Source organism: Blennius ocellaris, assembly GCF_963422515.1.
Source record: "Blennius ocellaris genome assembly, chromosome: 13".
NCBI classification, from domain to species: Eukaryota; Metazoa; Chordata; class Actinopteri; order Blenniiformes; family Blenniidae; genus Blennius; species Blennius ocellaris.
This window is the reverse complement of record NC_137662.1, coordinates 18,863,726-18,886,826: the sequence shown is the minus strand read 5'-3', so window position 1 is coordinate 18,886,826 and position 23,101 is coordinate 18,863,726. Positions and strand designations below refer to the sequence as shown.

The window sequence follows — 23,101 nt, the reverse complement described above, 5'->3', positions numbered from 1 at the left end:
TAGCCAGTGGCAAGTACATGGAACACAGCCTTCTACTTGGGACTCATACCACAAGCTGTTTTCACACACCAGTAATCGCTAATGTATTGGAGGAAGAGCATGCAGCAGGAGGATAGTAATAATGCGAAAAGATTTCACCGGAGCAAAGTAAAATACTCAAAAAGATATGGTGCCATGTTCTTCATGTATAGTTTCATTTACCCTCACTGGTCACTTTATTGGGTATATAGCGTACAACATTATTTCTATTTACATTGACACTGCCAGCAAGATAAAAATGCTGCTTTGTGGCTTTGAGATTGTAATGAGGGATTATTGAATACAGTGCATTATTTTGCAGAGCTCTTTATATCAAGTATCTTAGAAATCCTTCTTTTTATGGTACTCTTCAGGTGTACACACAAGCAAACAACATTTTCGGTGACAAACAAAACTCAGCGGCATTATTTTTGAGATGGCAAATGCAGTGTTGAATAGGAGTATACAAGCCCAAAATTTGGTCTTCACTCCTTTATTTATTCTGGTCTATTATGGAATGTGAATATCTCCTTCCATGATAATGCAGAAGTAGTGCACCTGTGCATAATCTTCTTTTACATGTTTTACATGTAATCATTTTCATTGAGTTTTCCCAGAGAGGCCATGTAAAATCTCAACTTGGAAATAAAAAACTTAATAAAAAAAATAAAATGCTGTTATTTCTTATAAATAACAGAAAGTCTCCAGAGAGCCTTTGTTCAACTGATTTCAAACTTTGATTCCCACCCACATTTCAGTGGAAGTACCTGTCTCAACGCACACATCTGGATGCACAAGCCGCATAGCTTAGCTGTCTTATTGTCTTTCGTAGTCATTTTCAAAAATGTATTTTGATAAGAGTATACATGTCAGGGTAGAACATGCAAACTCCATGCAGTTATAATTCAATGCCAGGTCTTCTAGCTGTAAGATTACAGTACCTCCCTTTAGTTGCAACTATTGGTATTTAATTCAATGCTGATCTCCTTCACCAATATTTCCCATGCTTCAAAAATACTTCAAACACTGTGTGACGCACGTGAAATCAGCGCCACGGGAAATACAACTGAAAGCTCAAATGAACAGCAACATTTGATGAAATATTCAAGCTAGAGTATATTATTACACTGTGCTTCACTCCCGCTCAAAATGGCTCTTTCGTGATTACATTTTATTAATAATGCAGGCTATTGCCTCAAACTGTTTCTAACACGGTCTAGCGGCGTTTGCATTGTAATAACCTCAGATCCTAATTTCACTCATGTTTACAGGGTGTAATGATGTCATGTTTTTGCTTCAAATATTCAATTGTTGTGAGTCATGATTCCATAATGACAATCAGTCTTGTTTTCTTGTTTGTAGCATAAACGCTCCTCATAATGACTGCAAACATGGATCAACTTTGCATACCCGATTACAACCTATTGAGATGTCACTGTAAACTTTGTTATATCTGTGTGGAGGCGTGCCATAGATGTTGGCAATCTGCCAAATAGCTGATAACGTACATCAATAGTATACTTTTCAGTTTGGTGTTTGTGTGGACAGTCTTTAGTGTAGAAGGGACAAGATGGCTAAAGAAGAAAGATAGATCCAGAGCAGGTTTGTCAGACATGGAAATGAGGATTGGCCAAAGAGTGAAAAGATAGCTGTAGATGTTGATAATTATTGTGTTGTTTTAATGTTTGGACTGTTTTCATTTGTGTTTTTAAAGACATCAATTTACAAATGAAGGAGTACTTGGGAGTTTTCATGATGGATTATTCCAAAACATTTTCCACATATTCCCTCTTCTCTCTTTTCTATCTCACACATGAGCAAGAAGGTCAATCATAGTTATCTTTTTTTTTTTTTGGTTTAGATCAATGGGTAATTTTACCATGTTGATAATATACAAGTATACACAGATCTGTGAAAATAAACTGTTCTCAGTGTTTCCCCATAAAATTATTGGAAACAATCAGTGACATATAGTCAAACATTAAAGCAAAACCCACAAAGCAAGAAAACTTAACATTGTACCAGAGGAGCACCATTCAAGGAAACTGAGTCATACAATTGAACGAACAAGGCAGACAGGAAGGTAGCAAAAACTTTCCAATAAAATAAAAAATAAAAATGAATGACTGAGTTAAGGTCTTTGAATAAATAAAAGTGTCATTACAAAAGAAAACACATTGTTTAATTTTGTTTACTTGGGAGACATTGTGTGAAACACACTCCTGTTTACGCTAATGACATTTTTTTTCTTTATATTAGTGGTTGTTGGTCTCTTTGTGTTTGCTCTGAGCGTACTTTGCCTTCGTCCATTGTGAGTTGGAATAGGTCCCCCCCCCCCCCCCCCCCCCCCCCCCGCAACACTAAGATAGATAAATCAGTACTGATGATGTATTGGTGGATAGATTCTTCTGCAAACAAAACAAAGGTAAGAATTAAGGTGTTAAAGCTGCAGACAGCATTTCCTCTATATCTTGGGGTCCTGCGAGAAACATTATTATTCTCACTTTATGCTGGATTGTCAGATTGAAGTTGCGATACAAATCAGCACGTAAAACCATGAGGTTTTGGAATATTTGTCTTCAATTTGATACTTTCGGTCCCTAAATGTCAACTTCTATTAATTCGAAAATGTACTCCATTCCATAAGGTCCATGCGCTGTGGCGGTTGAAATGTTACCAAATGCCACATGCCTTTATCACTACACTACACTAACACGCCACATGAAATACATTAAAATAAAGCAGCCGCAATTGTGAGTCATGAGAGTAGGAAAAAGTAGCAGAGATTATGAGCTGAATTAAAACGGATCCTCCTTCTGCTCACATCCATCACAGTCAAATTTGATTATCCTGCATCCGTTTCCATTCAAGAGGGAGGAAGTATTATATGTTCCAGCGTGGATGATTCATCGTGCTCAGTCCATAATGAATGGCCCGGCATTCAATTAAAAACACTCTATTCATCACTAGCTATGATTTAAACTTGTTAGAGTAGTCTTGTTGCCTCTGTCTGACTCTGTTTGTCTGGGATACTGTCTGTTCCTGTCGGTCTTTAAGCTGCCACTCTCAGACACATGCCTCGCAGCTTTAACAGCTCTTATTGGGTTGTAATAGTTGGGATGAGAGTGAAATGAAGAACACTGACTTGAGCATTATGGGACAGTTGTGGGAACTTCTGCCAGGCACAGCTAATAAAGAAGAGTTTTATAAGCTGTAGTATCACACCCATAAATCATGATGCTTTGTGGCCTTCAGAGAGGGAATAAATCATTGTCTTAGTCAACAATGAAAGTGGACTTGTGGGTACTTCTGCGTAGATTACAGTGGCAGTGAAACTGAGCATTTATAGTTTGTAGCCAACCACAATGCAGTTTGATGTCGGATGAGGCATTTCAGTTGTTGAAACATCTCCAAAGACTTGATTAATTCAATATGTCAGTATTTTGGGCTGTAACGTTTAAAGAATCAATTGGAAGATGTTGCCAAGTTCAGGCTTTTTTTCTATAGGATTTCCACCATTTCATAAATCTTTTTGAGTAAGTATTATAATAGGCATTTTGGCATTTAATTTGTCTTTTCTTGGTGAGTATGCGATTTATGCATCCAGCTGCTCTTGCATGGCAAACGACTCCAGGAATATTGTCATTATCAATAAGGATGCATTGAAACGCAATCACTGCAGTTTATTCTCCAGACACACAGTGAATCAGGACCAGGTAGAAGCATTTTTTTAGGGCATTTTATAATACTAAATATTAACTGTTAATTGCTCAGTATTTCCACAAGTAGAAATTTTTGGTCCTGTCTTTGGAACTCCGGAAACCTGACAAAGCCTCATAATGATCACACAGCCTTGCAAAAATAGATTTTGGGACCACAAAGCCTCAAATAAGATTTTTCTCCTTTTCTCTTGTCAGATTGTCCGTGGGAACCTTATCAGCAATAGTCAGGTCTATGGTTTGCCATTTGTGGTAAGTAATAGACGTTGTATTTTAAGACTCTGAGACATGGTTGAACCCAAACATGTGTACCACAGGAATCTCAAAACATCAGAGTCCCAGAGAGCATGGGAAATCACTCTCCTTTCTACTGTACATATGAGAGGTGGCTCTTGAAAATGTTTGCACAGTTAAAACAATTATGGATGGGGAAATTTGCTTTATTCCTGGTTTACACACTGATGATGGCCTGAAATTATATTTGCAAAGAAATGCTGATATAAGGAAAGTTGTTAGTGCTGAAAAGTGAAAAAGGAGAAGAAACAAGGGATCCTGATAACAGACAGTGTGTGGGAATACACAAAATTGATAAACGTGTGTGGATATCAACCGCTTGGTGTAATCTGCAGCAGCCACCCCGTCCTTCTGTCACTACTCGACTTCTGTTTGACTTCAGGGGAGGATTTAATAATATCCTGATAGGACCCATAATTCATGATAAACCATGCTAAATATTACTGTGCCATCCCTACCTCCAAAGCCTAATTTTCTTTTTGTATGATTGTCTCATTCTCATGCTTGTTATAAAAGAATCAGATAGATGACGGATTAAAGACAATTTATTTTTGTGCTCTTGGCTCGAGTAGATTTTTTCTTTTTTTTACTGCTCGAAGAAAAAGTTTCTCAAAAGCATTTAAGATTTCACAACTGTCTGGTTTTCAGATTCTGTCCAATTTAAATGATAATAACAAACAGAAAAAGAGTTTGATTTCCTCGTATTGCCATTCCATTTCTTTGAGAAATAATCACTGCTGTTAGCGCATTGCTACAATTCCAGTCATAATGTAATTACTGTCCCGGGTTATTCACAAACTATTGGCATTTCAGTGGATTTATAGTATTGTAGCATATTCCACAACTAAGATGAGTTTAAAAGGAGTAATTTGAGCCAGATGTCTGTGTTATATTACCATCAATTCAATTAAAATGTTCCCAAGTTCTGCTAATTATAATGGAGTACCGGTAGCTTTCTGCCAGATCGAGACATTTATAATGATAAAGACTTTAAAGTACAGATAGAGGCAGACAACATGTCTTGTAACTCACTGACTGGTTTAAACACGGTCACAAAACCAACACAGATGGATAGAAAATGTGTCTCCCAGGGTGTACGTGCAAAGTACCAATCACATATATACACTGTTAAATCACATAGTTTCTTCTTTCACATGTTCTATAAATAATTCTTTCAGATCTTTAATGACCCTTTTATTACAATATTTACAATCATAGTAACCTCACCAAAAATGGAACTCTCCTCTGTCCCTTTTACAAAGGATCTTTTTGAAAGACTTCCTGAAGTCGTTATTGAATATGGTGTATATAACCGGGTTCAGTGAGCTGTTGCAGTAACCGAACCAGAAGAACATTTTGAAGAGTGTCTCTGGGACGCAACAGATGTCACACACAGCCGTGAGAGTGTATGTGAAGAAAAAGGGGAACCAGCAAAGGACAAACACACCCATAACAACAGCCAGAACAAAAGTGAAGCGCCTCTCTCTGTACTGGCGTCCTCTCCACCTGCTCACTCTCACCGCAGACTGGCTCTCCGGCTTCGGAGAGGTTTCACCAGGTTTCACCTGGGTCACTTTGACCGTTCTCATATCTTTCTTCTTCTTTAGGGAACACAGGATGCTTTCGTTCTCGTCTGACGAGGAGGGATCGTCCTCCACATGGAGTCCGTTGTCCCCTCCATTGTCCTCCTCTTTCTCCTCCTTGTCCTTGGCCCCTTGAGCATCCATCCCGAACTTAATATCTTCAGAGCCACCGCTTTCTCTTTGCCTTCCTCCTGGAGGAGTTCTTGTTCGTTTCTTGGCAATCTGGTAGATCCGGACGTACACCATGATCATAATGACACAGGGTGCGAAAAAGGAGGCGGTGCTGGAGAATATGATGTACCACTTCTCCTCGTTAATCTCACATTTGGGGTGGTCCTCTTTACCCTCGTCCTTTTTCATCGTGATAAGCGGCGGGAATGAGATGATGGCTGCCAGCACCCAGACCAAGCAGAGTGTGCCTTTGATCCTCCGTGGAGTCCTCCTCAGGTTGTACTTGATCGCCTGTGTGACAGACCAGTATCTGTCCAAGCTGATAGCACACAGGTGAACGATGGACGAGGTGCAGAAGAGCACGTCCAGAGCCAGGTAGATTTCACACCACACTTTACCGAAGTACCAAAAGCCCATCAGTTCATTCGCTAAGGAGAACGGCATCACTAGGGTGGCCACCAGGATGTCTGCACATGCCAGAGAGACGAGGAACAAATTCTGAGGTGCTCTCAGGGCTCGGCATGTGATTACAGCGATTACGACCATGACATTGCCAAAAACAGTTAGCAAGATGAGGATACCCACCAGGACTGTCAGAGGCACAGAGGTCTGCACAGTGTAAGGGTGCCTGCCGGGTAAAGTCTCATTTCCGCTGGTGAAGTTGAGACAACCCATCAGGACGAGCTGCGTTGTCAGTCTCACAGTCGGAACGGTGCTCTGTCAGAAGGTTTGCGAGCTGTGTTTACAAGCAGTCTTAAATCCATCCGTTCAAAAATGCAACATCAGAGGATAATAGTCTCTCATTCTGGGTTTTTTTTTGTCTGTGAGGAAATAGAGGCCAGCAAAGAAAATGTCTGCTTATATTAAGAAGACAAAAAGTAGCATCTGAACTAAAAAGGAACTTTGATTTATCCCCAATTTCATACATCAGAGAGAATCAATAAGAGATAACTTCTTTCAGAAAAATGGTTCATCCACCAACCTTTGAGAGTAAAATCTTGCAGATAAATCCCTTGGAAGACATTTCATAAAACAGGCTTATATTGCAGACGATGCTGGCTCAGGCAGGTCTTTTCATCTGTTGCTACTGAAGGAGTGTGTCTTTTATATGGGCTTGATCTGACGCTGAGAATCTGTGATGCGGGCTCCACTCGAGTGAGAACAGGAATGGGCGGGTTTGTCTACCGCTGGAGATTTAAAATACATCTGCTGCCGCGCCCCTCACTGAAACCATTGGCTGATTATGACATTGATATTATTGTTGATTTATAGAAGCAATATCTCCTCTTTGGTAAATTACAGCAAAATAGCCGAACACTCAACGTGGTTTCACAGTTTTATATCATGAACTATTGTTATGTTTTTTTAATACATATTGTTCAGATATATCTTAAAAGTATAACATATCTTGACGGGAAATAAAACCCTGTCCAAATTGACAGAGAAAATGAAATTACAGCATTAGTCACTAACAGCACAAGAGGACAAAAGAATTCCAGTGGTTGCAATTGAGGGAAATGTTGTTGTTTTTTTCAATGACAAGGTAAAAAAAGTCAAAGTGAAAAAAAACTGAGAGAAGCAGGTTTCATTTTATTGTGAAACCTTGAATTGAAAACAAGTGCAAGGTTCAGTTTATTTATAAGCCCTGTGTGTGTTACAATGTTGGATACTCTAATGTGACGCCTGTGACAGGATGCCTCAGAGGCATAAGCTTGGAAACATATTTCCTCTGAAGCAGTCCAGTGTTTCCCATTGCTTTACATTGTTGCTGAATCCTATTTTTACTTTATGACTAGTTTATAGTCACTGGCATGCCAGCCACCTTCCATCATGGGTTATTCAAGAATTATATTTTTTAATACGGTTTCTATAATCTCTTCATCTCAAAATCTAAACAAAAGAACATTTCTTATACACACAGAGCAAATAATACAGATTACTGGAACTCTTAAAGCCTATGATTAGCATGTGATTTAGTTATCAGCTCAGGAACACTAAAGATGTGTGTATTTCTATATATCAACCAAACAATACATTAGTTCTGACTGAAACATCTTTCTGTTGCATTTCGATTGCATTAAGTACTCCTATCTCCACACATAAGAAATGTGGGTAGATTTTTAGGAAGTTGCTATTCTCACTCCTCTAATCTTAAATAGCCAGGTCGTAGTGGAAGAACCAAAATTATAATATCTCGGCACCACCATCCACAAAAAACTGTCCTTTGAGCACCATGTCAATGCACTTTGTAACAATGCCAACCAGGAACCACCACATGCTCTTTTCGAGGAAACTGAGGAATCTAACTTTTGTGAGAATGTGCCACAAATTGTACTGAGAGGATAATAAAGTTTGCCCTGCCCTTTAGCCATGTCTGTATTTATGATATATGTATATGTATATATATATGTATATGTCTGCATTGAGCGGTACCAATACATCTGACTGTCATTGTCTTGAATTTCAGTGTCAGGTGACAACATAGAAAAGCTGTTTGGCATTGGGAGAGAAGATTTGGCAACATTTTCATGCATAAGAACTGCTTTTGTTTATTGTTTATTCGGCCTCGGCTTGTCTGGAATTTGGGTTGTACATTGGCAGCATGATGATAACATTGAACTAGAAAATTCCAGAGGAAATGTTGTGTCCTTGCCCCTCACTGCTCGCTGAGACCAAGTACAAGTCATTACAATGCACTTGTTTCACAAGAGCAAGTATAGGAGTGTATTAGACTTAATTCATCCCCGTTTAAAGGACGGTAAATAGAGTTGCATTGCGTCCTCTAATCTCCTCCACGAGGTCCCTTTCCAGTCCACTTTGTATGGGATATTTTTCATTTTTTTGCGATTTATTTGGAAATGGTTAGCTGAATCTACAACATGAATCTTTGCAATCTATTTCAGAACGTTCAGCAGGTTTAGATGTGCTTTTTGTGTCCATGGTCCCAAAGATGTTGGACTAGTTGTACAGCATAAAATAACATTAAAACAAAAGAGGCAGGCACAAGCATATAATTAAATGGCTGCCGAGTATAGCAATCTTTGCGCTTTGCCAGTGGGGCAGACACAATAATTAACTGGATGTTTCTGCATGTAATATGGGCACTTCTACCTTTTTGCGTGTTACCTAAAGGATCTGAGTCCTTAATGTCATTGATGTAGTAGTACATGTTCATAGACAGGTTGGTATCACACCGCAGACTGTAGGTGATACAGTTGGCCGCCAGAGGCGCCGCCGAGCGGTCATGTGACCGGTCTGCCTTGTTATCGCGAGATTTCCTTCCTCGAGCTTCCGTCTGGAACAAGAGAAACAAGAGCGCACCGGAGGTTAATTTTGGGAATTAAAAATATCCCATTGAGACTTTAATGCCTACAGTATTGATCGAGGAACAATATTTATACTGAGGTGAGCTTTTACACTATCCTAGAGTTTTGGAGAACTTCACCTTAGCGAGCGTTCGGCGCCATTTGTTGAATCGTCGACGATACGGCCGAGCGATGCTAACGCTAGCCTCCTGCTAGCGTGATCTTTGTGTTTGTTGTTTCCAACATGTGTCACATTTAGTTCAGTCCACATTTAAATAGTTGATTATTTGATGCAGGCTGCTTTTATCATCTGTGCGGGTGATTGTTAAAGATAGACGGCTACTTCTAGAATGTTTCACCGTATGCTAACGTGGTTAGCTGTGTTGACTTGTGATGTCCCTGTTGATTTCAGATGTCGGAGGATTTGATGAAACAGTTGAACAGCTACAAAGCCCAACTGCAGCAGGTGGAAGTAGCTTTATCTACTGACCAAGATAATGAAGACCTTCTTAAACTACAGAAAGACTTACAGGTTGGTGTCCATTTGGAGAACCATCATAACGCTAACATTTTGTCATTTTTTTCTGTGGAAGTTAAATTATCGACCGTGCCTATTATACCTGAACCCTAACTTGTACTACTGTACAAATATTAAATGTGTGTAAATGTAATATAAATAACACTTGTTGATTCGTTTTGTTGGAAATGTCAAATTTAAAAATTCCAATTTACTTTTATATACATTTTTGGTTGACCTGCTGCGTGAATAAGTTATTAATCGGCAATGACATTTCAATTTATGATAATGTAGATTGTTTTTTTAAATCTTTATCTTCATTTTACAACCTTCGTTTTTAGATTGGAAACATCCTAACATGATGTCGTTTTTAAAAGAGCCCATCAAGGTCTTTACCATAACCACCTTTTACCATAAATAATACGTCTTTTGATTGTTTCTTTTGCAGGAAGTCATCGATTTGACAAAAGATCTCCTGAGCTCTCAGCCCGCTGAGAGTGCTTCTACCACCACTACTGGCCCAGAGCCAGTACCCCAGAAGGTTGGCTGGAGCGTAGGGGACAGGTGTCTTGCTCTGTGGAGTCAGGATGGACAGTGAGTGTAACCAACCTCCTTTACATGTGACTGCATGCAGGCCTCTTTTTAATAAATAGTGCACTAGCAAGTTTGTTGTTGTAAAATAATTTTTTCTTGCATGTTGGACATGGAGTTTCCTACATGGCTATATTGACAATTTGTTTTTAATTTCATGCTTGTGCGAAGTAAAAGTTAATTCATTAATATTTTGGATGTAAAAACAGATTTTACTAATGTATTGTCAACAGTATTGTGTATCGATATATAACTGACTGATTTATCAGACTTTTTTTAATGGAGCTTGAGTCTCTGGCTCATACTCACCTGCTTACAGACGTGATTTCTTGACAGGGTGTATGAGGCTGAAATTGAGGAGATAGACCGAGAAAATGGCACAGCAGCCGTCACCTTCAGCGGATATGGGAATGCTGAAGTGATCCCTCTTCAGAAGCTCAAGGAGATCGAGGAGGGGCAATGTCTCGATGATGGAAGCGCCAAACGGAAATCAAAGTATGTACAACAGCTTCCTGCAACTCTCAATGTCTACACATACTTTACATTTACTTAAAAAAAAAAAGTAGTTAAAAATGTTTTGATGTGAAATCCAATATTAGCTGTCACACTTGCATTTTATAGTTTGGCTAAAACAGCACTAACTTAAGCCATTTTCTACGTCTTTTTTTTTAATATATAAATGGTTCCAGGGGTGAACAAATAGGTTACTCAGTCAACACTTAATTTTCATCCTTTTTATTGTAGTTACAGTTCAGAAAAGGATCAGCAGCAGTCTCTCTTTTTTGTGTATATATATATATATATATATGTATAAATGGCAAACATTATCCGAATGGACTCCTGTAGGGGTGTTTATTTAAATAAAACATGACAGATATCCAAGTTTGTCATAACAACATTCAGGATTTTGAGCTGCAGTCTCTTTATGACCTGAAATGTGTAGAAATGTCATCACAGATGGAAGGTGAATCAGATTTCTTTTTTGTTAAACAAAGTTTCTGGTTTCATCGGTTAGTATTTTAAATATTTTCCCAAAAAGTGTGAGTTTTAAAAGTGAGTCATGTAGGATTTATAATTATTTATTGTTGTGTTTGTTTTATTTTTAACTTTTATGATGTATGTTTTGGTCCATTTAGATGATGAGTCTGTCTTTGTGGAGTTCAAATCAAATGTTCAGATGAGGACAAAAAAGTATCTATCGCAGTCCGAAAATGTGGTTTTAAAATGCACTTGGCACGGAGAAACGCATCCATCTACTCTCTCGCACCGATAATACATTAGATCACCCATTAAGATTGACTGTCAATTTATTCCATTTATTTTGAGTACTTTAAAATCCTGGAAACTTATTGACACCCCAACCGCTCTTCTCAAATCAAATCCCATAATACTGACAGCTTGAGTGAATTAGGTTACATTGTTTCATGTACATGACTGATGCATGTTGAGTTAAATATTTGGTTGTGTGTACTCGGTGGTTAAAGATCGAAGGTTTCCCTGTTTCTTTCCTCAGGAAAGAGCAAATAGCTGAGCAGAGAGAGTATAAGAAGAAGAAGGCCCAGAAGAAAGTAGCGAGGATGAAGGAGTTGGAGCAAGAGAGGGAAGAGCAGAAGTCAAAGTGGCAACAGTTTAACAACAAAGCTTACTCAAAGAACAAAAAAGGACAGGTAAAGCCTTCTTGTTTTTCGAAAACCACGAGTCATCATAATCCAGTGAAATGTTGTACATATATCAAGTTAATCGTGATGGTTTTGCTCTTTTTAGGTGAAGAGAAGCATATTTGCATCCCCAGAGAGTGTAAACGGGAAGGTGGGAGTGGGAACATGCGGTATTGCTGACAAACCTATGACACAGTACAACGACACGTCCAAATACAACGTCAGACATCTAATGCCCCAATGACTTCTCTCACTCTGTACATAGTGATTCACTGTATACTAGTCGTATCGGTGCTCTTTGTTGTGTTTATACAGAATTTAATTTTTCTCAAGTAAAGAACGCTTTGAAAGTAATTGCTTGCACAGCAGTGTTTGAAATCTTGTTGTAGTTTTGTTATATATGAAGCAGGTATGACAACATAAAAAAATTTCAAAAAAAGATCCACATATAAGGATTTTTTTTGGGAACACAATCACCTGTTATGGTGATTTCATAAAGTGGTAGAATTTGCTGTTTGTACCCAGATTAAACTGAGGCCAAATATCATTTAAATCTGTGTAAACCTGACCCCCCCGCGCCCCCCCCCCCCCGCCCCCAGATCTGGTGTATCTGTCTATACAAAGATGGATTTTAAAGCGTGACACACTTCAAGGATATCTGTGTTCATTCATATGACAGAGTTTAACTTTTTTTTCTGTATATATTCATAGCCAAGAAATAAACATTGTTTTCAGTTTTTAAAGATTTGCTTCCACCTCATTTTGTCATTATGACATATTTACATTGTCGCTCTTGAATTTCTATTTGTAAATGCCTCATGAGCAGCCAAATACATGTGCTCAAACCTTTTTCCTTTTTTCTTTTGACTGTTTTACATGTTTTAGTTTGCAGATGTTTGGGACACTGGCTGTATGTCATTTCCTGTTCGTAATATTTATGTTCTGTCGGGTAACGCGGTAGTCAAGACTCGATTGTACCGAAAGACGACAACAGAATTCAGTGTTTAGAGTTTTATTAACATTTCAGGAATAGTTATCAGGAATTGTAACAAAGTATTAGCAGGGGACCAGCAGCACACGTTTTGCAGTAAAGTCACCTTGGATGGCTGATTCAGCACAAGAAGAAACATTCTGGGGTGTGCTTCAACATACTTTCTTAACAAAAGTCTTTTTCATAGTGCATTTTATAGCTTTTCCCAAACACTTTGGGCAGGAGAGGGATAAAAGACCTGTAACAAGGAACATTGTGCAAGACTCATATACCCATTTAAGACACAATTTGGTGGTGATCTACTTAGGACTGGGACCGGAAGGATGCAAATAAATTATCTTATTGAAAATGTCTTATTTGGTTTCTTGGATTCAAACAGGTCACAGCAGTGCAATTCTTTGAGCTGAAAACACGAAAACACCAATGAATGAAAGGTCTCCAAATTTCAAGGGTTTGAACTTGTACACTTTCTGCTACTATACAAAAAAAAAAAAATACAGTATTAAACACCTGATATACAAACCAAAATTAGTCTTCTGTAGTGTTTCTGTTCATGCTACAGACATTTTTTTTTTTTTTTTTTTAAAGGACTTGTCAATCCAAAGCACATTACAACATGATTAGAAAGGCTACATTCAATACACATGCACCATAGCATTTAAAATCAATTACAATCATGTTTAATGCTGATTATTAGTAGCTGGTTCAACTACCGGAACACGTGGGGAACTAATCTGTAGGTTTGATTTCGGGACGGACAGAATAATGTGCTGAAACCCAGCCGACGTTAAAACGCGTAGAAAAAGAAACTAGATGTATTTATTGCTTCAGCTTTGTGCTTGGGACAAGTGCGACATAGCTTATTCCAGTCTAAATGAATTGAAGTTGCACACAGTGTGAGAGCATTGTTTTCAACGAAGCACCGCTGAGAAATGCGCTAAACCCAAAGCAATGCTTCAGTGGAGTTTCCATGGCGTAAACTTGATAAACATATAGAAATAGGAAAAAAAAAATAAACAGGATCGTTACCATTCAAGCATGACCTAGCTACAGTACATTTAAATATACCAAAAATAAATACTATAATATGCAAAATAAATAATAAGAGTGGATTACACCACTGGTTTGTATTCAAGAGAGAGAGATAGAGACGCCACGTGGTTTGATGATAGTCGTGGGTCTTAAAGCAGAGGTTTTATACGAGCGTGATCAACGGTTTGGAATGCAGACATTGTAGCCCTTGCCAGAAGTGCTGTGTGGACATATCTATCCAAAGAACAAGGGACAATGTTTTACAAGGCAGATGGAGCAAACGTTTCCAAAGGTGAGCCTCGAGCTGGTGGTTTTTTTTTTTATGTCTATTTTTTTGTGTGTGTTTTGCTGGTTTCAGAGGATCAACTTGACTAAAGGAAGCCTCTCGCTTTCAGTGTTTTGACACTCGCGTCGTCATGGATGCTCTTGAGGATCAATATTGTGTGCAGGTGTGGTTTGTTCAAGTTGGTAAGTAGTAAAGGGACTTTCAAGCTATTGGATTTAGGTGAGAGAAGTGTTGAGAGGAGCCCATTCAGAGACGATTTTAAACCTTCAGAGCGAGTTGAACATAAGGCTGGTTCTTGGGTTTGTCTTTGTCAGGAAAATGTGGGACTGATGCTGGTTTTTTTTCTCTCTTTTTTTTTTTTTTTTCTGAAGTCTAAACCGTACGGGAGATTTGAGCTGTACGCTGGTACTTTGAAAGGGTGAAAGCCTTTGAAAGACTGCAGCTGAAGTATGAATATAGGCTGGTGCTTTAAGCAGAGAAGGCCAGTTTTAGACTACAAGTGGAGTAGCCCTCGTCACTGGCGCTGCTCTGCCGGCTGCTGTGGTCGTCCAGGTCGCTTGCGCCACTGGTGCTTACACTGTCCATCTCTCCATGGGAGAACTCGGTGCTTTCCACGTCCACTTCAATTTCCTCTGCGGGAAACGCGACAAAAAACAACAAATGAATCTCCAGAATCAGGTTAGACGGCTAATATATACGGCTGAAGCTGCGGCGCGGACACCGACCTCTGTCCGACTCCGAGCGATCCGAGTCCATGCGAGAGCCCAGGCTGTCGGTGCGAACCCTCTCCCACTCGCCGTGAGACTGCAGCTGAGCCAGCTGCCTCTGCAGGTGCCGCTGTTCCCGCTCGAGGGTCTCCAGCTGGTGCTGACTCCTCCGGTCCGTCTCTTCAAGTTTCTGAGAAAAGAGACACGCGCGACTTCTGATTTGTAACGCAAGTGGAATTATTACATCTCATCTTATTTCTGTTGAACATTTACCTTGAGTTTTCATTGTCATCCCATTATTCCTTCTATTACGTGAAATAAGATGCGTGAATCTGCTCACCCAAAGACATCTGGCTGAGCAAACCAAAGTCCGGACTACTTCACGCCGGCTGTCACACCCGAGTGTCAGATACATTTGTAAAGTGTTTACACGCATCTGAATCTACACAGTAATAAATCCCGCTGACATGCACAAAAACGGTTGTCGAGCAAGATCTACTCTCTAAAACAACGCGGGTGGGTGGCTGCAATGGCACGTTCACGTCTGCATATATTAACACCAATAAATAGAGATGACATTTGTGACATGAATACGGATTTTGGATATCTCAACTTAACGAGTATTTCATAATACAGTTAGCTTTGTATTAGTTAAATTAGAATACATATACCATTGTTTTTCTTTACATCCCTACAGCCAAGAGCCTCATGCTCCCTCTAGTCCTTTACTCTACTATAGATACAATAGAGCAGCATTAATAAGCCACATTGCATAGACTCCTGACAAAAGAAACACAAAGTCAACAGCTGATATCAGAAATACTTTACCCATTATCCCCTAAGTGATAAATTCCCACAGGCTGTTGCCAGAGCTGCTTTCATAATGCAGCCTTCATTTGTCCCTGTGCTATTGCCCACTGCGAGATCCTCAACAGAAGGGCTACACCAAATCAAATATGTTAAAAAAGAAAAGAAAATTGATCCCGTAGGCGTGTAACCAGCGTCCTTTCTGCCTTTCAGGCTCATGTAGTTCATGTCCACTGAGCAATCCATTGAGCCCAGCAGAGTTAATAAAACGGGCTGATCTGGTGCTTTTAAAAACCAGTGGTCGGTGTACTGTTCTCTCTCTGCCCAACAGAGTTAAAGACGTTAATCAAAGACGCACTCAGGCTCAAGGTCCTGCAAAGCAAAGCCACGCTGGAAGCTTCAGGGAAATTCGATCAATGGGAAAGAAAACAGTTAGAAGCAACCGTGGTTTTAAAGATCTGAGTCAACGTCCTGGAAGACTTTATACAGAGTCAGTCCAATGGCCTGTAAGGCCTACATGGTGTTGGCCCGTACTCCCAAATCTTTGTTTTCCCGAACCTTTCCAGTGAGAAGCGCTGTGGATCCCTCTCTCATCTTTGATTTGCCGAAACATTACTGTGAATGACAAAGCTTTTCACCGTGCTCCGAAGTTGACTGTTTCGTCACATTTACTTTGGATCATTTTAACAATCAATGAATTATTCAATGTGTATCCATTAGAAAGTCATATTTTTAAGTAAATCCATTCATAAATGGTCCCCTCCTGATGCTGGAGCTTAACGTAACAACGCTCCAACAAGAGTATGAGCTGACGGTCGAATCATTGAGAAGAAATGTGCTGAAGTGCAAGGAGATAGTGTTCTGCCTCGGCCACGCTGTCAGCTGTTAACTGCAAGCTGCTGCAGAAGGGACATTGAGCATGTTGTGCAGCCAGAATCGTAGACCTGGGATTCATTGTGCAGCCCGAGAAAACGATAGACATTTTTAAGAACAAGCTTATTTTTAACTAAAATAAGTTTGAAGTAGTTGCAAACTGGGACACTACAACACGCTGTTGCATTCCCTGTGACTGTTATATTCTGACAAGTCAAGACATGTTCCATAAACAACAGGCTCATTGTGAATGACATAACGATTAAAGTGTTGCTTTCCCAAATCTCCAGTGTTCAAACCACAGACGCAACACCGCCAGCACAAGGATGTGAAAGTTCTGGGAATGGGCTGACATTAGCTTTCTTACCCCTTGAGAGTACAGTACTACTGAGTTAGACTACCACACCTTGATATGTGCTTTGGCCTTGTTGAGCAGTCCCAGTGTGGTGTGCCGACTGCAGTCTGGTCCCAGAGGGATGAGAGACTTCAACCTCTCCAAACAGAGGCGGAGATGTGCTCGCCTGCGGGTGGAGACCGAATCACAGAGCTTGAATCACCTTCGAGAACAGCGTGCATGGAATAGTGTGCATTATACCACAATATTGTTTTTTTAATGAATTTTAATATTTGAGCCTGCTTCCACGACACTGATCCTCACAGAGAATTATATGACCTCCTAATCGAATTGGATTTGGTTTGTAAAAGTGAATTAATGACTTCACTGAGCCTGTTCATGACACCATTCGTCAATTTGTGCGTAATGAACCACGTGACTGTCAAGGTATCCGTTTTGCTCATTAACTCTGCCATGCAACTCCTTTACAACATATGGATCAGCGTGGCCCATTTTCAAAAGCTGCTGAGGTCAGCCAGATATTGTGTTTCTGATTCAGCGAAGCCTGCAGTCTGTATGAATGCAGAAACTGGCAGAGGACACTCACTATCTCTTCAAATAGCGGAGTAAAATGTAGGTCAAGTCATGATGTCACCATTTCTGTCTGTAATGGCTACCATTTTGTGGTCCAGAATGAGTCTTACAGATTGCCCTTTTTCTCCTCCGTCAACACCGAAAGAAAGATTCCTGCACACATGGCTGAATGTTTAATTTTGGGACGAACGTGTTCTGACATTTATTTCCTGCTTCAAGCAGAGGCAGCCTCATCCTGGAGCAACATATGCAAGCTGCAGTTAGATTTGAGACTGAGAATCTCTCAGGAAGGAGCCCTGTTGTCTGGAAACAGACGGTTCCCGTTTGCTGACTGGGGAAATTGTCTGCATGTCCTCCAGGATCTGAGCTGCTACTGAGGCTGCATTACACCTCTCTTTTATTTGCCTTGCAAATGCACACTGCTTCCCTGTAAATGCATGCATTTCTAAATTCCAGTTTTCCCTCTTGTTTTATGTATTTATTTGTCTAATACAGATTACCCTTGTTAAGCGTTCACCTGATTAAAAGCTGATTTGAAGGTCTGTGCGTCTAGTTTAAGTGGGATTTCCAAAATCGGATGGGCTTAACCACAACATTTCACTGTCTTCATCTCTTCTTCCTGGGTGTTGTCACCACCTTTCACTGCTGTCTGTTTTAGCCATAAACATGCACACAGATGACCTCTTCAGAGGAGTTTCACTCACCTATTCTTTTCCAGTTCATTGTGTGCCGATCTGTTGAAATTATAAATATGTAAACAACTCTGTTGCACTTCTCAGCAATGCAAATGCAAGCTATTATACAATCCGTACAAACTAAATCTAGTTGGCATATGAGTTAATGCTGCAGCATTTAAATGATTAACGATTGCATTGTAGAAGATTTAAGATTTTGTTTTAAGTCATCGACTTACCTATTGTGGATATTGTCCAGTTTCCTATTCTTCAATTTGCGCTGTTTCTGTTGATGTGCAATCTGAGTTGCAGGGTATGATGAGGCATAGCCATGTTCACATTCTGATGATGAAAAGGCGATAAAGAGGATTAGATACATAGAACCGTTTTCACAAGTGTGGTGCAAGCCAAAAAAAAATAAAAAATCACAGATAGGATTTGTCTGATGCATGTGACCCAGTTTGGCCTGAATTGCATCTTTATTTGTGGCTGATAGATTTTCACAGCATTGAAGTTTAATATGCACACAGCCCTTCGGGAATACATTATAATGAATGTTAGCATTTACAACTGTCATTGACATTTCGGGTGCAATTACGTATTTCACGTGCTTACAAAAAAACTAGTCTTAGTAATTATAGGTCAGATTTAATGGAATCAAGCTCGTGAGTGTATCGCGAGTAACTATTTTATGAAACTGATGTCCCCATTTCTGCACCGCTTCATCTTTTAGGGACGAAGCCTACATTTCCCATGAACACTTCTTCCCAGTAACATACTACGTCACACTCAAACCCGCGGCTGATTGGCTGACCGCCGTGACACGAGCGTTGGGAACATGTGTGTCGACCAATGAGAACGCGGTGATTTGTTCCATGTGGAAACCATGTGAACAACACATACAAGGAAGCTGCAGCTGCCGGAAAACCAGTCTCACGATGGTTTAAAATCTTAGTTCAGTCTGGATTTGTAAAGGGCTTCCGAAGATAGTATATCTCTTAAAAGGATGAGATCTTCTTTTTTATAAGGCTAACTACTTGGATAGTATCAAACACAAACTGGGAATCTAAATAAATCACAAACGTGTATATGTATGAAGCTAAAATGTGCATACGTTAAACCTCATTCAAACAATGATATATTATGTCGTGTATATTTCCAGCCTGAGCTGTCGCAATGTCTGCAAAAAGAACAGTTTTATTGGGAACAAATAGCTGCAAGCATTAAAATCCGTCTCTGGTCGTGCATTTGCTTCCTGGCCTACGGATTAAAGCTATTTTTCGACTTCTTCCTGAATGTGAATAGCTTTGCAAGTGTTCGGTGGACCAGACGATAGTTTAGTTTAGTTTAGTTTTTTTTTGTTCTTCCAGGAGCAGGTGAAGCCTGGCTGGCTTGTGTCGGGGCCGGTTCGTCTGTCCGCTGCGCGTCTTTTGTCGCCTCTATTGTTGTCTGCTCGGCGCATTACGCGTCCGCATCCCCTCCTGCCCCCGCGTTACTTACTTCCGTGGTTCTTCTCGACATTCTCAATGTAATTGGCCGCGTCGAGCAGCACTTGCACGTTCTTCATGAAAGTGCCGATTTGGTCCATTGCGGAACATTTGGAGTATAAAACGTCGCTGAGAGAATAGTCGGACATCTCTCCGAAATCCTGCTGGTCCATGGATGCATCAGACTCCGACAGGACCTCTTCGGGTTTCAGCTCGCTGTGCTGCCGCATGTACTTGACCATTTTTTTTTTTTATAACTTTGAGCGTTTGTTTTCTCCCTGTCTCTCTCTTTTTTTCCTCCTCCCCCCGTATTCAGTTATCTCAGATTGGGGCTTTGGCAAATACGCAGCGCTGAAATTGCTCCCCTTGTCCCGTCTGTGCACTGAGCGGATGACTGAAATGAACTGGGCTGGATGGAATTGCAGTCCTTAGCCTCAGCCACTTGCCCTACTTGGTGGATAATCCCTCCCACTAACGCATGCACATTGCATTCATTGTCAGCCGTGCAATGATAAAACCTCATTATCAAGACTGCGGGTGCCTAAACAAATAACACACTTTTGTCTGGTGACATTCAGAAATGCTTTTATAAAAATATAGAGCTTCTTTATTTCGTTTGACATCCACATAATAATAGTGACAAATCTTCACATTTTTTTTCCACGTGTCATCTCCAAATATATATACAGACAATAAAAGTGACAAGCGCGCAAAAAAGCAGAAATATCGCATGGTTGCAGACTGAAAGCAGTCTAATCAATAGTTCAACCTGGATAGCAGGGACAGCTGCCAGGGTTGGCCTGAGTTATAAATATGTAATCACCTGAGCTTTTGTGTTGCTAAAGGCGCCTCCATGGTAATACTTTAATGTTTGAAGGCCACATTATTCCCCACACTTTCATTTATGGACTGTAATTAACATCTCTTTACATTGGGACACCTCTTCATCATCCTCCCTATATTTTCATCAGATCATTGTCACGAAAAAACAGAAAATATAGTATCAGGGTGAGACGTGATGTGAATAAATATGCTGTGTATCATAATTTATCCATCAAGTGATGATTTTTGGTGATCTGTTGACACTTTCCTGGCCCGATTTCAGGGGTGTTTATGGGGATCCCATGGGTGTAAATCCGATTGAGTCATTTGCTTTCATGTGCTGTTTATTGTTATTTGCATGTGATAATGCCATTGTTTTCCCTAAATTCCATCTTCTTATTGTAATCCAAAACCCTCTGGGTGTGTTGTTCCTGCTCCAAAATCACATAAAGACACATTAATAAACTTGTGAAATTGTGCTGGATTTTAGAATGGGCTCACACTATTCCTATGGGGGTGTTTTAGTTAAGTGAACTACGCAATTTCCACAATAGTAAAACAAAAAATAAAGAAATATTGAAATCATTTTAATAACCTCCAGTTTTATATATACCAAAAAAAAAAACTAACCTTGAAATGTAATCTTCTTCTTGCTTGATGATCCATTTCTACTGTCTCTTTTGAGACACACCCACACTCTTGTGAGGGACGGGGGGGAGAACAGAGGGGAAAGGGACTGTCTTTACGAGGCCAGCCATGCATGCAGGGCTGCGTTGTGCCTCTGAGACAATGGGTGCAGATGGCTGGCCCGCTGCAGATGTGGCCAGGCCTGTAACGGACGCCTGTGAGAGAGTACACCCTCCCATGGAGTCTATTTCAGCCGCCTGGTGAGGCCTGGCACGCAGACAGCCATCATGTACGAGGCAGAGACTTGTATATTAAAGTTTATTCTAATATACGAGTGTTCTGTGTTTTTGAGCAGGCATCTTTTGTGAGAAGAACCTTGTTTAGCTTTACCCCATTGTGGACAACGGTGCACTGAGGATTCAGTGGGGTGCAAACTAACAGCACTTCAGTCAAATTAGAGTCAACTGTGCCGTGAGGTCCGGTCATGTGCAGACTGACTGACTGACTGACTTTACTGTGCTTTGCTGCACGCTGATGGCGACTGTGTGGAAAGCTGACCCGCTGTAGGTTGGTGTAGAATGTGACCCCAACTGGAGTAATCTGAAAAGCCTGAGGATTACACCAGTGGCTCGGCTGTCACAGAGGAGGCAAAGTCACACGGAGAGCGTGTATGAATGTGCATTTACAAGACAATGTGATCGATCCTATCTATCTATCTATCTATCTATCTATCTATCTATCTATCTATCTATCTATCTATCTATCTATCTATCTATCTATCTATCTATCTATCTATCTATCTATCTATCTATCTATCTATCTATCTATCTATCTATCTATCTATCTATCTATCTATCTATCTATGTATGTAGAACCTTTGCACGTGCTGGTGGTCTGGTGTCAGAAGGTCTCAGGCGGAGCATTGTGCAGCAGTGGTCTCCTGTTGTTATGAAACAATGAAGTGAACTTTGGCCCCGAGGTCGCAGCAGGACACTCCGGCACGCCAGACGTGTGTCACCTGCTCCTTCCTCCCTTTAGTACCAGCCAGGATGTGCTGAGCTTTGTCTTCCACATGTTGCGAGAGATTCTCCACGTACGGAGTGCAGATGAGCTCGGCGTCGCCTGCTCTGTTTAGATAGCTGCGAAAGCAATCAGGAACAGGTTGAGTTACGGCGTGATTGCTCTTTTTATGCTCCCAATGACAAGTAGGAACAAATTCCCTTGAGTTATTTTTTTCTTTTCTTTAAGTGCTAACAAAAGACTTATGTGCTAGTTCAGGGTAGTAAATGTCACCTTTTTTGAATTAATTTGACTATTTTAACATCCATTTTAATGCAAGGAATTCTTCCTTTGTCTTCCTCTCCATATGGCCGACCACAGAAAAGGTGTGTGCGTTGGGGGTGGTGTAGGTACAGATTCTATCACTCCCCCAACATCAACACCTGTTGGAGACACGAAATCCCCTCTTTGTCTCCACAGCCCCCTCTTTAGTGGATTACCATGACAACAGCCATTCATATCATGGCTGAAGACTGATTATACAGCTTCACACGCTCGGTTATCACTGAACAGGGTGCTTTGTTTTTGGGGGGGAGGCTGCTGCACTTATAGGAACCGAAGGCCACATGAGAAGTTTTCGTTAAGGCTTTATTCCATACATGAAGTGTTACTCTCTCCTTAGTTTCCGTTTCATAACACACCAGAGGGGAAATGTAGCCCGTGAATTAAAGCAATAGTATCCAACAATTAAAACTTGCTAATGGTGGGGGGAAAAAAAGAAGATACATCAAACATCTTCCTTCTAATGACCAAAAGCAGCAACAGTTGTGGAAATACATCCTTTTTTTATTACATCAGGAGAAAAACAGCTTCAAAGAACTGATTCTCAGGCAAGGTGACTGCAATGTAAAGGACCATGGGGGAGAAAAAAACACAAAAAACAACCTAACACATAGCAATGTAAACAATAGTAGAAATACAAGCACTACGTACACAAGTTACACACGTAATA

At 40.3% G+C, this 23,101-nt stretch overlaps 3 protein-coding genes across 3 annotated transcripts; 1 reads left to right on the top strand and 2 right to left on the bottom strand.

Annotated features, from left to right (window-relative positions):
- Positions 1–5,254: 5,254 nt before the first annotated feature.
- Positions 5,255–6,460, bottom strand: LOC308138364 (alpha-2A adrenergic receptor-like; the record flags this gene model as incomplete). Its single annotated transcript, XM_080507448.1, has 1 exon — positions 5,255–6,460. One exon carries the CDS (start codon positions 6,458–6,460, stop codon positions 5,255–5,257), a length of 1,206 nt encoding a protein of 401 aa, XP_080363574.1.
- Positions 6,461–9,069: 2,609 nt separating this feature from the next.
- Positions 9,070–12,599, top strand: smndc1 (survival motor neuron domain containing 1). Its single transcript, XM_080507684.1, has 6 exons — positions 9,070–9,190; positions 9,503–9,622; positions 10,056–10,201; positions 10,535–10,693; positions 11,712–11,865; positions 11,963–12,599. The coding sequence occupies exons 2-6, from the start codon at positions 9,503–9,505 to the stop codon at positions 12,098–12,100; spliced, it is 717 nt and encodes a 238-aa protein (XP_080363810.1). The 5' UTR covers positions 9,070–9,190; the 3' UTR covers positions 12,101–12,599.
- A 2,032-nt stretch (positions 12,600–14,631) lies between these two features.
- LOC308138183 (max-interacting protein 1-like) lies at positions 14,632–19,883 on the bottom strand (the record flags this gene model as incomplete). The annotated part of the gene is made up of 6 exons (XM_080507195.1): positions 14,632–14,797; positions 14,891–15,062; positions 16,959–17,073; positions 18,185–18,214; positions 18,394–18,496; positions 19,655–19,883. The coding sequence occupies 6 exons, from the start codon at positions 19,881–19,883 to the stop codon at positions 14,634–14,636; spliced, it is 813 nt and encodes a 270-aa protein (XP_080363321.1). The 3' UTR covers positions 14,632–14,633.
- Positions 19,884–23,101: the final 3,218 nt, after the last annotated feature.